The following is a 17,520-nucleotide window of genomic DNA, read 5'->3' as shown; positions in this document are numbered from 1 at the left end:
TATCTGAGAAAGACAACAAAAAACACAGTGAAAGCCATGTTTTTATTTCTTTCTATTTTTTTCATCTACTTTTCATACATTTAAACACATTTCATATCAGTAACTGGGACTTTTGTGACATGTAGGCAAGAAAACACATGCCAAGTGACAGTCCACAGCTGATAGTGGCTCTGTGTTTTATGGATTGTAAAAAGTTGGATAACCTAGCAATAGCACTTACCAGCCACTTTATTGGGTACACTGGACACCTATTAAGTTTTCCATCTGCTTTAATGTTTTACATGTAAGTTCAGAAATTGTCTCCATTGTTTTAATGACTGGATATTTAAGTACGTCTGCTCATTCTCCTCTGGCATCAGCAACACATTTTTAGACCAGAGAACTGCTGCTCACTTGATATTTTCTCCCTTCTTTTTGGGACCAATCTCTGTAAACTGTAAAATCCTAGTAGATCTGCAGTTTATGAAATACTCAGCCAGCCAATCTGGAAGATTCAACCTTGATCTCAAAGTCATTTAAATCACCTTTCTTTCTCCTTGTGTTCCCTTCAGCAGGTCGTCTTGACCACGTCTATATGACTAAATGCATTAAATTAACAAATCACAAAAATATTACCAAACTATATCCAATCTAATTCTAAACCATCGACCTTAAACTATAGGTCTAGGATGGAATGTGATAACCAGCCAAAATGTCCTGAGGTCATAGGTTTATTTGTCCACATAAAGATACACAAACAAGTACACACAAGCTGCTGCAGCTATTTATTCATAGGTCAATGCATTGACTGTAAGTGTCCTCACCAAGATAGCTGGACAAAAAATGTGTGTGTGTGTGTGTGTCCATATCACTCCCTGGCATCCTGCAAACTATAATTATCAAATGGTGAAAGCAGTTTAACACACACAGGCATCCTGTCAGCCTCAGGAGCTCACACACACACACACACACACACACACACACACACACACACACACACACACACACACACACACACACACACACACACACACACACACACACACACACACACACACACACACACACACACACACACACACACACACACACACACACACAGGCCATTTCCTTTAAATCAGCTGCTTTCTTAACCAGTGAGCTTAAAGCCCCCTACAGGCGGAAAAGGGAATAGCTGTTAGAAGGCTCAGTGAAAGTGAAAGCACACACACACACACACACACAGCTGGCCTGACTGCATCTGCCTCGCGCACCCACTAACTTGACGGCATCTGTGTCCAGAAGTTCCCTCTCTCCACTTTTGAAGAAAGACACGCGACCACAAGACAACAGAACAATGAGTGAGTTATTGTTTTATTGATGATATACAGTATAACTTTACCTTTAATGCACGCGGCACGAGCTACAACCAGGTCTTTCACCTTCACTCCTTTGTGGAAAAGTAAAACATTATTTGAAAAACCGCAGCTACTTCGAGCGAAGGAGCTTAGATGGGTTTGTGTGAACACTCATCTTATAATAATGTGAGAACATAGAAACTTGTCTAAAACAGAAAGTGTTGTAGATGCATTTACTTATGAACTACTGGCATTTATTGTCAATAAAAATTATATATTGTTGTTTTGGAACTGACCAGTATGTGAAATGGGGGGAAAAAATACACCAAGTTTGGGGTCACTTATAAATGTATTTATTTATTTTAGGAAAAGCACTTTTTTTCAATTATTATAACATTAAATTAAGCAAAGTTTGAAGCACAAACCTATTATTTTGAATAAAAATCAATATTTCTAATCCTGTCAATGTCTTGACTATATTTTCTGTTCATTTCGCAACTCTTTTGATGAATAAAAGTGTGAGTTTTAATGGAAAACACAACAAAATTGTATAGGTGACCCCAAACTTTTGAAGTGTACTTCACCACATCTATTTTATTTTGACATTTATTCTGTATTAAAACCTGAACTTATGTTTGATATTTTGCCAGCTTGTATATTCAGATGATCCTTAACATTTCCAACATTGATTTAAACTTCAAACTTCAACTCTCAGTGAACACAACAATCTAATAAGATCGAACGTTTGCAGGTTACGGAAGCATCATGAATATTGAAACCTCTGGAGCGTCATGGCAAACTGCTCAGCAGGACAGGTTGGGATGCTCAGGTAAACACTACAGAGTAAATACATTTAATGAAATTACACTTTAATCTCTAATTGATATCATTTCTCTCACTCACTGTGTTATATCTTTCATTTAGCTTGGTTCTGTGAAGAAATCTTGCAATAGAAATACACTTTATTTATCAAAGAATCATTTAACTATCTCTAGTAATAATAAGTTAATCAATAAAATAAGAGTTCCCTGTTTTTCCTCGATAAGGGGTGGACGCATCACGCGCCATGGCGAAGACTGACTTTGACAGAATGAGTCGGTTCAAGACAAAAATTGAAAATGTGGGACGCAAATATGGAATAGAGTCTGCTCTCATTGCTGGCATCATCTCCAGAGAGACCAGGGCCGGCAATGCTCTCCAAAATGGCTGGGGAGACTGGAATCCAAGCAGAGGGGCGTTTAACGCCTGGGGACTGATGCAGGTTAGAACGGAAACTATCATTTCACTCGCAATCTCTTGCTATAGCCTTAAATCACAATCCAGTAACATTAAAGCGTTTTAATTTAATCTAGTTTCATTCACGTTTCTGTAGGTTGATGTCAATCCAAGTGGAGGTGGACACACTGCTCGCGGTGACTGGGACAGCGAGGAACACATCAGCCAAGGCGCCGAGATCTTGGTTTATTTCATTGGCCGAATCCGTAATAAATTTCCAAGCTGGAGCGGAGAGCAGCAGCTGAAAGGTTTGTTTCTCTTTGAGGCGACTCTCTGCATTCTGCGTTCTGTGTTATGTCCTCAAATACGACATATTTGTCTCTACAGGAGCGATTGCAGCCTACAACATGGGGGATGGAAATGTCCACTCCTATGAAAATGTGGACCAAAGCACAACGGGGAAAGACTACTCCAACGATGTTGTTGCCAGAGCTCAGTGGTACAAAAACAACGGCTACAGCGGCTAAAGAAACGTGTTTTTGTTACATTTGTGTTGGAAATCCTTCATTCCACCGAAAGTATCTGCAAATCATGAATGATGACGTATGAAGACCTGCTATATTTCAAGTTGTAGAACATGCAAATGTGTCCAGCAAAACATAAATAAAATGCTTGATGTGTCAACTTAAGTCTAATAAAAAAACAGTGCATAGCCAGAGAACTGGAATGATTAATGCAAGCAGAGACCAAACTGATTTTAACCACATAACCAAAATCTCATACCGACCTACATACCTACACAGTTGTTGGTTCTGTCTGTCTGGTTCAATGACATGCCATTATCGCAGAATGCTCTGTAACATAAACAGTGTTGGGAGTAACAAAAACAATCAAATTACTGCGTTGCCTTTTGCTCTAACGCAGAAAAAAACACATCAAATTGTGATTCAATAGACTGTTTCTTCACTAAGTAGTTTGATGAATAGCTTTACTACTATCTGAAAGACTGTCTGGGGCTGCGAGCCATTCAGACAAGGGAGGAGTCTATGGCTCCTCCCTTGTCTGAATGGGAGGAGCCATAGACAATAACAAAATATGTACATAATATAGACATTGTAATAGCAACCAGAAACAATGTAAAAGACATTTGACTTACTTGAATTTGATGAATCCAGTCCAATGAAACAAAGAGATGTGTGTTCAATGGAAACCTTGAGAGGTTGTGTGAGTTCATGGCCATAAAACGGTACTTTATGTACCATCCACTAGCATCGTGAGACTGAACTTTAGAACCCAATGACTATGTAAATGTGTTAAAAAATAATAAAAAAAATAATTTAACAGAATGTTTTTTGCGAAGGTAACGTTGTAGTTTTACAAGGGGTGTTACAGGGTTAAGAAACAACATGTGAATGAAGTGTTAAAATACCACCTCCAGCCAGCAGGGGCATTGCTGACTATGGGTTTTAACACTCACACACTTGCAAGTCCCCACTTAATATTAACAAGATTCTACCTTGATTTTAAAGCACGACAAAGAGAGCTGGACCTGAGAAATGTCCCCTGTTCAACGTGAGTCCCCGGTTTGTGGGTATGTAACGACACCAAAGTCCCCCTGCTGACAGTACACACACACACACAAAGCTATTGCAAAAATAACACATATTTAACAGGGTTTTTAAAAAGCCATTTTAATAAACAGCTGCAACTCCATCATCATCATCATCATCATCAGACATATTATATGTTATGATGTGTATGTCCAGGTATTTCATGTTACTGGACACACACACACACACACACACACACACACATAAACACATTCCCTGACAAATACTTTGTCTCCTTTGGTTCTGCATATCATAACACTCAACACACATCATAATTAGCATTTTATATGCATTGCAACTTGCACATTTTAGAAGATTGTAGCTCCTTTTATGCACTTTATTTCCTCTTTGCATCTACACAGAGAAGTCCACCTCCTTTTCTCCTTATGTAACTTCACTGCTTTTATCATTTCCCCCCCCACACATTTTCAGATTTTTAACAAATAAATAAAAAAGCCTTTCTACACATTAACATTTTTTACAGTACAAATATTTATTTTCTATAAACGTACAAACTTGGATTTCTCCCCCAGTATTTATTTTACAGGTTTACAAAGGTTGATAAGCAACTACAAACGTGATTTTCAGAGATAAATGTGTCATGTGATCGAATTTTTTTCTAAATAAAATTGACTACAAGCAAACGTCAATGTCACTTTCTTCAAAGAAAATAAAAGCCTTACACTGCTTTTCTCTGTGTAAATTATAACATAAACTGTTATGAGTAAAGTAAAACATCTTCATTAAGAAAACAAACCATGTGAAATAAGCAGCGGTTTAACACTTGTCCTTGCTGTCCAGCTTGTGCACCACTCTGAAGGCCTCCAGGAACTCTGTGAAGTCTATGCTGCCGTCCTTGTTGAAGTCGATACTTCGCGCCAGGTCGTCGATGGCTCTGTCGTCGATGTCGACGCCCAGGTGTGCGCTGAACAGACGCCAGGTTTGACGGAACTCCTCGGTGGAGATCAGACCTGAGAACAACAACAACAAAAAGGTAATGAAAAATGCATTTCTTATATTCATTTATATGTTATGTATTTGTGAAACGTCCTCAAAGACGTGCAGTTACCTGAATGGTCTTTGTCTATAATGTTGAATATGATCTCGATGTCTGTTCTGTATCTGAACAGAGTTTCAGCCAAGTTTGGAGTGACCTGCAGACAAAAGAGAGCAGATATAAAACTATGGGTTTATATACAGTAGTTCAGTTGAGATGTGTTGTTTTTCTAAAAGAGCCAAGTTCCACTCAACAAACTGAATGGGGCTGATTTAAAGGTGCATTATGTAATAAATCTAAATCAACTGGCCATAAAATCCTCCTAATATGTCACAGAGACTCAGGAATAATGTTCATATAACAAACTGAACTCACCAACAACAACAGTACAGACAAAATATTTGCATTTAAAAAAAATCTTTTACAGACTGCAAATCATGTTTTGGCATGTGGCGCCACCTACCGCCGTCTACCAATCATTGCAGTCAGCAGAGTCTCAGCTGCCGAGCAACCACGGGTTGCCAGTTACGTCAGACAACGAAACCTAAAAGATCTCGGTATTTTGAATTTGAATGTAGTAACCGTTTTTGGCCACATTCTTACATATGGCACCTTTAATATGAATAATAAAGGTCGAAAAACCAAATTCTTATTTTTCAACCTCTGCAACCATCATTTCTGACCTTTAACTGCTGATACGGTGGCCCGAAAGTACAACATTATTCTTATTTTAATACAGGCTCTGGCCTTTTGCCCTCATCACAAAAAAAAAACCTATTCTAAGGCTACAAAAACATTCATTCCTGAGTGGTATATTTAAATAATCCTCCTGAATGTTACACACCAGACCTTTGAGATAATAATTAAACCATTTAAGTATCACATCTATGAATTTAATCTGACCTGAGGCAGAGAAATCCCTGGTCCCATGTCTTCGAAGCAGGACTCGTACTCCACATCGCCACCTGGTGTCAGACGAGTTAATTGTGGACGGAGCGTCCTCCAGGGCAGGTCCAGTCTCAGCACCGACTCCAGCACCTGAGCCCATTTGCTGAGCGACACACAACCTGAAAGAAGATCACGTATGTTGTTGACATTAACAACTCTAAAAGTCAGGCTGTGAGGTGACAGCGTGAGGGTCAAAGGTCACCTGTGTTATTCTGGTCGTGCTGCTGGAAGCCTGCCATCAGCTCAGAGCGGTGAGAGAACAGTTTCTCCTTCAAAGCCCTGAAAGCAGAACCTTCAGCAGCTCGTACTCTGCTTTGACAAAGACATACGACCGTTGTTGTTAATAATTAGTCTGTGAGTTATTGTCTCCTGCAAACAGAGCCTCGTGATTTTGAAGACATTCAACAAATACAAGAAAAATGCAAACACTGGAGTGCCTGGAATTAGCTGATGCTACTTTAAATATCACGTTATATTACGTCTAAATGTTGGACTGCAGAGAAACCTCTTCCTTACACAAGCACATCAGGTAACTACGGTGGCCCTCACACGCCAGAAAGGAACGGAAAATAAAAGCCACAACCTCGTAAAGGTCCATCTCTGATCTCTGAAACTACACACTGGACCACTGGAATTATCTTAAAGGAATACTTCACCAATTTGCATTTAGCTTTGTATTACTAGATATAGGGGGAGTCTTTTTTGAAAAATGCACATTCCCTCTAGTGCAAGTTCTGTCCTGATTCTCAGAAAAATTAAGTTGAGGGTCGAGTTTAAGGGCTGTATCGCCCTCAATATTGAGATTTTCCGAGACCACCCTTGGGAGCAAGGGCTACCCAGAATGCATTGCGTGTTTTCACATAACAAAGATGGCGCCGAAAGCAGCGAAACGAGTGCGATACAAATGAAGCATTTTCTTTGTTAATAGAGATATAAAAAAGATGAAAACCATTGTATTATCTTAGTTTAGGCCCATATTATGGATTACTGACGTCATTGTTGAGTAACATTTATTTTTATTTTACGATCTTTTATCAATAGTCGGCCGGTGCGGACAAGCGATCGTTTACTTTTCAATAAGTCGTGGTGTGTGGTAACTGTCAGCTGAATATTTGTATGAGTATCATCTTATAACTAACTGACAACCTAATAACTTAACTGACAAACGGATCGTAATAAATAATCCTGACGTAAATGTGTTCTTCTTCTTCTTCTTTTTTGGAGTTGACAGACTGGACGCAGCTTTCGCGTTATTCTGCCCCCTACAGTCTGTAGACGTATCTGCATTTAAGGGGTGTCCCATTTCTAAGAGACAAAATAACCCTCAACACTTGGTTTTGAGGACCAGTTAAGATTAAGGGTTGAGCTTGAGGGTTAAGATAGGAATTGGAATTGGCCCTTTGTCCGAGCCTTGTTCCGAGGCTTGTAACTGCAACGCTAATTCTGCACAATTTAGACCCACCCATAGGGGGACAGGACCCCATTCCCAGAATGTAAACCATGTCCGCCATCTTTGCTAACAGTTACGCTAACAGGATCAGGTTTCTCAGGGGAAAATGAGGTTGGGAAGCACAATTTTTCAAAAAATTCTACCATTATTCTAGTCAAACGAAGCTTAATGCAAATCAGTGATGTATAACCTTTAATGCGGAGAGATCACACGCTGTACCTCTGTGTCAGGGTGAGTTTGCGTGTTGTGCGGCTGACTTGGTACTGGTAGAAGCGCGGAACCAGTTCTCTGCCCAGTTTGATGTAGGCTCCGCGGTTGCTTCCCTCCTCATAATAGTTAGATGCTGAGAAAATAGTGATCACCTATTGCAAAAAAAACAGGCACACGGTTTTTTTGTTTGTTTGTTTAACACACGGGGGAAATGTTTTTAACTGAATGCTTCGTTGCTTCTCGTCTACCTGTCCACCGTGACAAAGCTCATATCCCTCCTGTTTGCACTCGTGGGACCTGATGAGCAGCTGGAGTCCGTGCTGCAGCAGCAGTCTCTGCGTGGTGTCGGGGCCAAAGTAACAGCCTCCACCTCTGAATGTGTTGGGGCTGCATCCGTCTTGGGTTTTAGGGTCACTCCATAATATATCCACAATCTGCAAAGGGAGGAGGAAGCAAATACACTACCGTTCAAACTACTAAGTTTGGGGGTCACTTAGAAATGTCCTTATTTTTGAAGGAAAAGCACTTAATTGTTCAATGAATATAACATTAAATGAATCAGAAATACACTCTATACATTGTTAATGTGGTAAACGACTATTCTAGCTGCAAACGTCTGGTTTTTTATGGAATATGTACATAGGTGTATAGAGGCCCATTTCCAGTGTTCTAATGGTACATTGTGTTTGCTAATGGCGTCAGAAGACTATTGGATGATTAGAAAACCCTTGTACTATTACAGTTAATTTTTCATTGCTGTAATATACTGTATATTTTTTCACAATGTAAATTTTTTAACTGCAATATATTGTCATTTTTCATACTGTCAAATTTTTTATACTGTAGTTTTCTCATCAGTGCAATATCCATATCCTTATTTAATATCCTTATTTAATAGCTCAGCCTTGTTTCCTTACACTGTAAATACCATGTGCATACTGTGTATATTCTGCAGACCGGTTATAATGTACATTCTATATTCTATTTTTAAACCTATTTTTATAGTCAGTGTTAATATCTTTATATATTGTACTTTATATATTCGATTTCTTTTTGGTAATGCATGTTTATTATTTATTATTCTTATCTTAAAGGACTATCTTATCTTACAATGATGTTAGCACAGCTGAAAACAGTTTTGCTAGTTCTTTGACGAAAGGGCAAAATGATTATTTTTAATAAAAATAATTATTTATAATCTTGTCAATGACTATATTTTCTATTCATTTTGCAACTCTTTTGATGAATTAAAGTGTGAGTTTTAATGGAAAACACACAAAAAATTGTAGAGGTGACCCCACACTTTTGATCGATAGCGTACATGTCGCATTAAAAACAAGATAAAAGAACGGTGAAATTCTGCTCGTCCGACCTGTTTCCATTCCTGTTCATGTTGTGGAGGTGAGGGGTGCGGGACGGAGGACAGAGAGTCCAGAAAAGGCACTTGGAGAACATTGATAGTGTAAGGATCGCTGGGAGGAGAAGGGCACGGAAGAGGTGAGAGGCGCGACGGAGTTCGGGGAGAGCAGAGCGAAGAGGTGGACGAGGACGAGGACGATGAGGGAGAACAGGAGCTGACTGGATGTCTGACGCCGTGTCGCCTCTTCCTTTTAGAAAAAAAAGGGATGGTTTAGAAAGAAAGAGTCTAATTCTGGTTCATTCTTAAATGTACATGTAACATCTGTCAGACCTCAGACTCGGCGTTTTTTGGTTCTTGCTCTGGCTGCGACTGCTGCTGGGACGAGAACCGCCTGCCGATCTCATTCTTTTTGCTTTCCTGTAGGACTGACCGAGGTCTAGATCGTCCAAACTGCGTCTGGGAAACCTCAAGGCAGATTTCACCTGGAAACGGAAGAGAAAAGGTAACAAATGAAATGGTCTGTGTTGTTGTTGTATTGTTAACAGTCTTGCAAGGAGACACTGGGACTTTGACTGAAATAGCCAGGGATCCCTCCCTTGTGGATTACCATTCTACATTCTACTATCTCACGAGAACAGGACATATTTCCCGAAATTGAAACTGTTTTACAGGTTGTAAAGGCAATTTGGTGATTCAATCTTTGGCCTGTACAACTAAATGTGAATTAATAATTACAAAATTAGACAATTTAAGTAGAAATGTCTTCACTGGTGTTCCTCAAGGCTCAATGCTTGGACCTATACTCTTCTATTAGGCAACATTATTAGAAAGCACAATAAATCCATATTACTCTTTTACTCAGATTTTCACTTATTGGAGACCACTAAACAGAGATAGAAAGACATCAATATGATAACATATACTCTATATGGGTGTTCTTTAAATGTGTCATCTTTAATTTTTGGTGACATCAAGTGGCCTAAACTGATTATTGCAGTGTTGAAGTGAGCGATGGCAGGCACACTGATGCTCTCACTGACCTTGTGCCTCTCTATGGAGCCGAGGAAGTCCAAGTCAGTCTGGTCCGATATCCCTCCGTGCACAATCAGGATCTTCCCATCAATAACCGTTGCGAGTGGCAGGAGGCTGAAAATGTCCTGGAACAGCCGGAGGATCTCACGTCCATGAGTCTGCACACGGTCACAGACGACGTAAAAAAAAGAGAAGAATTTCTTATACCGATTTTTAACCTTTAGTTAAAAGTAGAATAAATCTGGACTTAGCTGTACCTTGTACTTCTGCATGACTTCTTTGGTGAAGCCATATCTGAAACAACAGCATAACAACATCACAAAGACATGTTTTTTTTTTCTGTATAAATTGTAATAAACTAATATCTTCTTTCTTTTTTTTTTCCTCCACCTGAGGTTCATGATGTGGTCTTCGTGGTTTCCACGGTTCAAGTGCACGTAGTCGGGGTACAGCAAAAGATAGGCGAACAGGACGATGACCACTTCGATTGACTTTTTCCCACGGTCCACAAAGTCCCCGTTGAAAACGTACGGCGTGTCCGCGGAGGGCAGGCCGTTCTGAAGAACAGTGACATCCCATAAAAAAATCAACAACGCAACAACACAAAAACAGACCTGTAGCTGTAGATTATGTGACTTTTCACAAACAGTCTTAGACTTAAAAAGGGTTAAAGGATAGTTGTACAGAAACACATGAAAAACAGTTTTCTACGTTATCTTAAGAACACGTTCACGTCTTTATCTCACGGTTAGTCAGACTTTTCCAACAGGAAACTGAAGCTTGTAAACCACTCACTCTCCCACACCAAAGTCCATTGAGAAAATCAGTGATTTTAGCTTGCGGGGGACACAGGAGCTGCTGGTCTACTGCTGCCTCGTGTGGTCAGTTTGTGTCATTGATGTTAATCTAAACTGAAGTTTTCAAAAGGAGAATTTTACAAAATAAGACATTTGAACTTACTGTTGGAGGCAGCAGTGGATCGACCACTCACGCGTGATGTTAAAGGTGCATTATGTAATAAATGATAAAATCCTCCAAATATGTCACAGAGACTCAGGAATAATGTTCATATAACAAACTGAACTCACCAACAACAACAGTACAGACAAAATATTTGCATTAAAAAAAAATATTTTGCAGACTGCAAATCATGTTTTGTCATGTGGCGCCACCTACCGCCGTCTACCAATCATTGCAGTTAATAGAGTCTTAGCTGCCGAGCAACCACGGGTTGCCAGTTACGTCAGAAAACGAAACCTAAAAGACCTCGGTATTTTGAATTTGAATGTAGTAACTGTTTTTGGCCACATTCTTACATATGGCGCCTTCAAAATCACTGATTTTCTTAATGGGATTTGGTGAGTGTTGGAAAAGTCTGTCTGACAGTGAGAAGACGTCAACATATTCTTATAAGATATGTAGTGATGGATGAAAAAACAAGTACAGAGAAATCAAATGTGTTGTCTTACCTTATAAAATATTAACAGTAAGTCATCCAGCCGTCCATGCAAATCACCTGCACCAAAATGAGAATATCATAGAAGCCAGCAAACAAATACTTCTGTGGGTGTTTTTTTTGTTTGTTTTCCTCTTAGACTCAAGTATGCTTGAGTTTAATGAGATGCGACTCCGGCAGGAGGAAGTAGCCGTGGAAGAGGTGTGAAGTGGCTTATCAGTGTGCAAATAGGCAAGAGCCTCTCTCTTGGAAGTATGTTATTAAGCAACAGTCAACTGTATTTACAACACGTTTGTGGTCGTTTGAGCGATGAGCACTTGCTCATTTGATCAGTGACTCACTGCACTGTCTCCGTATGAAGCAGGTGCACACACATCTTAAACTGCAAAATTGAAACCAAGGTCACGCACCACATATGGTGATCTCATGGATGTAGGATGTCGACAGGTGGATGATGTTGGGCATCTGCTTGAGCAGTTTTTTGGTCTCGTACAGCAGCTGCAGAAAATATCTGGCGTGCAGAGTCTGTGTGGAGTACAAAATACAATATTAGACAGGAAAAGGGGAGGAAAAAGGGGGAGGAGTTTGACGTATTTGGTACCTGCTGCTCTTTAAACGCGCTGAGCAGATCGTTCATGTCGGCGACAGAGAGAGGAAACGATAAGCGAGGTCCGGTGTACGACTCTGGGACAGAGATCAGGCTGTAGCAGGTCTCTCTCTCTAACCAGGGGTCGACCACTGGGTCCAGCAGCTGGGAAATCAAGTCTGGAGATGCAGAGAGTACAACCTTGGATTTATTTCCGGTGTTTTCATTTATGTGGACTTTCAGTTGCCTGATTTGGTTGGAGTTTTAATTTTTTTGACTCAGTTACTGTTGTTTTTGTCGTTTTTTTTGTGGACTTCCTGTTTTATTTTGACACATCCTGTTTCACGCCCTGCTCTTTGTCTGCTCTCCCCACCTTTCAGATGACCTGACTCGCCCCAATTAGTTTCACCTGTGTCTCTTTGTCTCTCCCTCTGTTCTCTGTCAGATTCTCCGTTGTGTTGCTGTTTCCCTGCAGTTTTGATCCTTGTAAGTTGTCGTTTTTTTTTTTACTTTTCCCCTGTGTCCTTTTGCTTTGTTCTTGTTTTATTTGCCTTTATGTGCCGTTTGTTTCATACATCAAACACATTTTTTTTTACCTGCACCCACCCCTGAGCTGTCCTGCGTCACCAACTGTGACACCTAAATGTTGATATACACTCACATTTAGGTTCACTGTTAGGTTTGAGACCTGTTAGACTATTATTGCAAATATGTTATGTGGCAACAACTCAATACAATGAGGCGTGAAGACAAGCTGCTGAAGTTTGAGCTGAACATTTGAATGGAGGGAAAGAAATGGTGATCTAAGTGGGTTGTTTTTAACAAATCTTTAAGGGTTTAGAAAGAAAGTTCACAAAAAGAGAGAAAATAGTGGCCACACTGAATGTCATTCTATTAAGTGTCCTCTATGTCTATTAAAATAAATACTGATTATACATTGCAACTCACATGTACACCATGCATTACACAACTGTATGTTTGGGATAAACTACAAGGCTTTACCCACTCAACAAAAAACATATTTACATTTAAATTTTTGTAATAAGGGATTGACACGACACCACATCCAGCTCAGCATGAGCTCACTGGAAAAAACAACAACACTCCAGTATGCTAATACCAATTAATGACCTCTAATTTATGCACACAAATGACACAAACGGACTCATATCTGTTGTGTCAGTCTTTTGTCTATTTCCACTTAAATGTCGAATAAAAATGTCCTTAATTCCAGCTCTCGCACAAACACACACGCTGTAAATATTAAACAGACTCCACGTACGTAAGAGGACGTACAGCAGATGCTGTGATGAGGGCTGACCTAAGGACTGGCTTATCAATGGAACATTATGCTTTTTAGCTGGATGAGTGGGTCACTCCACACTTAAGCAGTAGCTGTGTCAGTGCAACACACACACACACACACACACACACACACACACACACACACCGGCCTCCACATCCACAGCAGTTGCTAAGTAACGGGGTTTTTTACGCAACGGGCTTCCTAATCCTGACCAAAACAAAGTGCCGTGACTAACGCTTGGTGTAAAATACGTGTCAACAAATAAACTGTCTCTGTGTTTTTAAACAAACAAACGATTAAACGGCTAATCGTGGTTTTTCTTCATCTTTGCTTTTTCAGGTTTCCGTGATAGAACCATCAACTGTGAGTATGTGTTACATAAAACATGGACACAATTCAAATTTGACACAATAATCTTTCATCATGTCTGAGACGCACAGGATGTGTGACAGTTACTTATTATTCAATCTGATTTGTGATTTGAAACTCTTCTTTTTCTGATTTCTTGTTCTATGTTCAAGGCAATTTTAGAAATTTCAGTTTTAAACAGTTCATAACTTTAAGTTCTCATTCTTGCAGTTTAACTCTTTCTTATTAAACACAATACTTGGTTTTTAACTCTGTTTAACAGGGTTTTATTTATTAAATATTATGCTCTTAACTAATATATTATATTTATTGTAAATGTATCTCTACCATGAGTTCCTCAAATTATGCAAAATATGTCAGAACATCCAAAGGGCAGATGAAATAATATCTTCTTAAGGACTAACTAAATGTGACCAAAGACTGAAATGAAATATCCTGCTGCTCACCTGGACCGTTTCCACTCAGCTGAGTAAAGTTGTCCAGCATGAAACTGAAAAAACTGGAGAGCTGAAGAACGAAAGAAAGAAAGACATAGAAGAAAATACATAACAAAGCTTCTGGAATCAAGCCCCGCCCCCATGTGTGTTTAGATTTAAAAGTAGTGTGAAACACCAACAGTTGGTGTATTCACTCACCTGTAGCTGGTCCTGTTCTCCAGCGTATTCTATGGACTGAAAGATGTTCCAGGTGTATCTGCGTCTCATCTCAAGACGAGCCATGTAGCGTCTGTACCATCGCTGGATCAACACAGCTGCCTTCAGAGCTACAACACAAACGTCAGCAGTTCTTTATTCATTTTCAGCTGAAAGCGTTAGGTTTCATTTCATTGGTTTCATTCATTCATGAAATACATGGATGTTTGTACACACCAGAGGTGGAAAGTTATGGATTAGATTTACTCACGTTACTGCAATTGAATGAGGACATAAGGTCCCCGAGAATAGGTGAATGACGAGGACAGACCGGTGAATGAGGACATAAGGTCCCCTAGGACAGACAGTTGAATGATGAGAACATAAAGTCCCAGAGGACAGGTGAATGATGAGGACAGACATGTGAATGACGAGGACATAAGGTCCCTGAGGACAGGTGAATGAGGAGGACAGACAGGTGAATGAGGAGGTCAGACAGGTGAATGACGAGGACATAAGGTCCCTGAGGACAGGTGAATGAGGAGGACAGACAGGTGAATGAGGAGGTCAGACAGGTGAATGACGAGGACATAAGGTCCCTGAGGACAGGTGAATGAGGAGGACAGACGGGTGAATGAGGAGGACAGACAGGTGAATGAGGAGGTCAGACAGGTGAATGAGGAGGACATAAGGTCCCAGAGGACAGGTGAATGAGGAGGACAGACAGGTGAATGATGAAGACATAAGGTCCCGTTGGACAGGTAAATAAGGAGGACATAATGTCCCGTAGGACAGGTGAATGACGAGGACAGACGAGAAAGAACCCCAACCTTGTTAAAAAAGTAACTTTTACTCTGAGTACATTTTAAACGAGCTTCTTCTTTACTTTAACGTGAGTGCACTACTTTTACTTTTATCAAAAACAGTAGTACTTTTACTCGAGCAGAATATTTCAGCAGTATTTCCACCTCTGTCACACACACACACACACGCACACACACACATGCACACACACACACACACACACACACACACACACACACAGCTCGTATACGTCAGAGTTTGATCAGTAGAGACGAGCAGGGTCTTACTCAGAGCTGGAGTAGTCTTTACCACTGCTTCATCTGTGAGAGGGAAAACTACAGCTGTGAAAATCAATTAAAACATGTAAGGCTACACACACACACACACACACACACACACACACACACACACACACACACACACACACACACACACACACACACACGCGTGCACACAGAATAAATAATAAGACACTGGGGAGGTCGAGGTCATGATGAGCAACAGTGAGAGTGGAAAACTAAGCAAATGAAAAGCTTTTGGGAGAAACAGAGGAGAGAAAGACAGACTGTGAGGACAGAAAAGCACCGTCTGTATTTTAAAAACACTTCTTTTCATGGTTAAGACGTACTTTTAAAGTTAGGATTTCATATTGTGTCATTTATTTATTTACTATAAAACAGCCGACAAACTCACAAGATTTTCTTCAATTTAAACGCAGACCCCTGGAATTGAGATAAGAAATATAGAAAAACCACGAGATGGGCCTTTTTCCATCAGCCTGTTTTCATGTATTCATATGATTTTGAAATCAGGGCTTATGTGATTAGTGGCATCTTAAAGAAGCAGCTTTTAAAAGCCTCATTTTGCTCATTGTGCCTGTACTCCAATTAGCGTCCAACACCTCTGAGCTGAGCTCACTGTTACGTGAACCCTAACATGCTGACTCTGGTTTCACTTTGTGTTCTTCCCCTGGAAACAACAGGTCCAAATGTCAAAGTCTTCCCAGCTGAGAGGCCGAGGGACACATGACTCAGTCCTGCTCGGACCAGAGGGAACATGACGGCGTTGTGCACTCACTGCACTTGTAAAGCAGCCACACCTGTCTCCACTTTCTTCCCTTGTGTTTCCGTGGCGATGGAGGTGCCACATCCCATGATGACCAGAGGACAAGCCCACGGTTCACATTACTCAGTGTTTCCCACACTGTCAGCAGCAGCAGCAGCAGCAGTGACCAACACCGTGGCACCTGAAAGGAATGAGAACACATTTATCAACGTGTGTCGCCTCCAAATATTGATATTTAAATTCAAAACACAGCATTCTACATAGATTTCCTCACTAAGTTGATCGATATCTAATTGTTTATAGACGTATAGATTGGTATATTTATATATAAACTCTCAGTGGTTGTAGCCAAACCTTGGCAAAAACCATAACAAACACATAAAGTGTGTTAGCTTTTAAGATACTTTGACATATTTTTGCTTTTATTTGATGGGACAGAATGGCGTTAAAGGGCTGAGAGAGGGAGACAAACACCCAGCAAATGACCTCAGGTGCAAACTTGGTGACCTTTAAGTTACTAAATCTTTAATGAAATAAATAGAGGGGTTTTCGACTCACAATAAGGTTTTGTTTTGTATTGTAATGGAATTCGTTTTATAGTCTTTAGTCTTCCCGGAACCGTTGACGTTTATCACATGAATAAGTTCAACATAACTAAAGCTGAAGAAGTTGACAGTAGGATAACGGTGCATGGATGTGAAGAGAACTTGTTTTTAGTGTTTTGTATTCTTTAATTAGTCAGACATTGTGATTGGGGAGGACACAATACCACTTTTTTGTGTCTGAAACCGATGCCACAAAGTACTTACTAAAGTAATGTTGCACCTTTTTTTTTTAATCCATGACACTCCAACTTTCTCCAATATTCTTCCATCATGAATAAGAAATAAACGGCCGACAACATGACTCAGCTAAAATGCCGTTTCTGATTTATATTTATACAGTTTGTACATAGTAAAGTTATTCAAATATCACATAAAACATATATTATTAAAACTTTTGTTGAAGGCTAAATCCAACTTACTGACAAATTATAATCTAAAAAGATTGTGCATCACATGACACAGAACCTGCACAATTAGAGGCTGCTGTTGGTCCTCAAGAGAACTTTAACAATGTTATAATAACAGCCTTTATTAAATTGAGATAAACCTTTGTTTATAA

The 17,520-nt window shown here is 39.9% G+C and overlaps 2 protein-coding genes across 2 annotated transcripts; one reads left to right on the top strand and one right to left on the bottom strand.

Moving 5' to 3' along the window:
* Positions 1–1,267: 1,267 nt before the first annotated feature.
* Positions 1,268–3,142, top strand: LOC310936829 (lysozyme g-like). The gene is made up of 5 exons (XM_083900985.1): positions 1,268–1,319; positions 2,068–2,145; positions 2,363–2,577; positions 2,689–2,839; positions 2,919–3,142. Exons 1-5 carry the CDS (start codon positions 1,316–1,318, stop codon positions 3,056–3,058), a joined length of 588 nt encoding a protein of 195 aa, XP_083757111.1. The 5' UTR covers positions 1,268–1,315; the 3' UTR covers positions 3,059–3,142.
* Positions 3,143–4,918: 1,776 nt separating this feature from the next.
* On the bottom strand, positions 4,919–16,445 carry ppef1 (protein phosphatase, EF-hand calcium binding domain 1; the record flags this gene model as incomplete). The annotated part of the gene is made up of 17 exons (XM_083900632.1): positions 4,919–5,112; positions 5,211–5,295; positions 6,042–6,205; positions 6,289–6,395; positions 7,756–7,898; positions 7,995–8,180; positions 9,119–9,332; positions 9,419–9,588; positions 10,147–10,296; positions 10,396–10,432; positions 10,529–10,695; positions 11,608–11,654; positions 12,005–12,119; positions 12,196–12,359; positions 14,302–14,362; positions 14,491–14,618; positions 16,391–16,445. The coding sequence occupies 17 exons, from the start codon at positions 16,443–16,445 to the stop codon at positions 4,919–4,921; spliced, it is 2,187 nt and encodes a 728-aa protein (XP_083756758.1).
* Positions 16,446–17,520: the final 1,075 nt, after the last annotated feature.

The sequence above is a fragment of the Microchirus variegatus genome, assembly GCF_963457635.1.
Source record: "Microchirus variegatus genome assembly, chromosome: 14".
Lineage (NCBI taxonomy): Eukaryota > Metazoa > Chordata > Actinopteri > Pleuronectiformes > Soleidae > Microchirus > Microchirus variegatus.
Note: the sequence above shows the minus strand (reverse complement) of the source record. Positions and strands in the feature narration are given on the sequence as shown.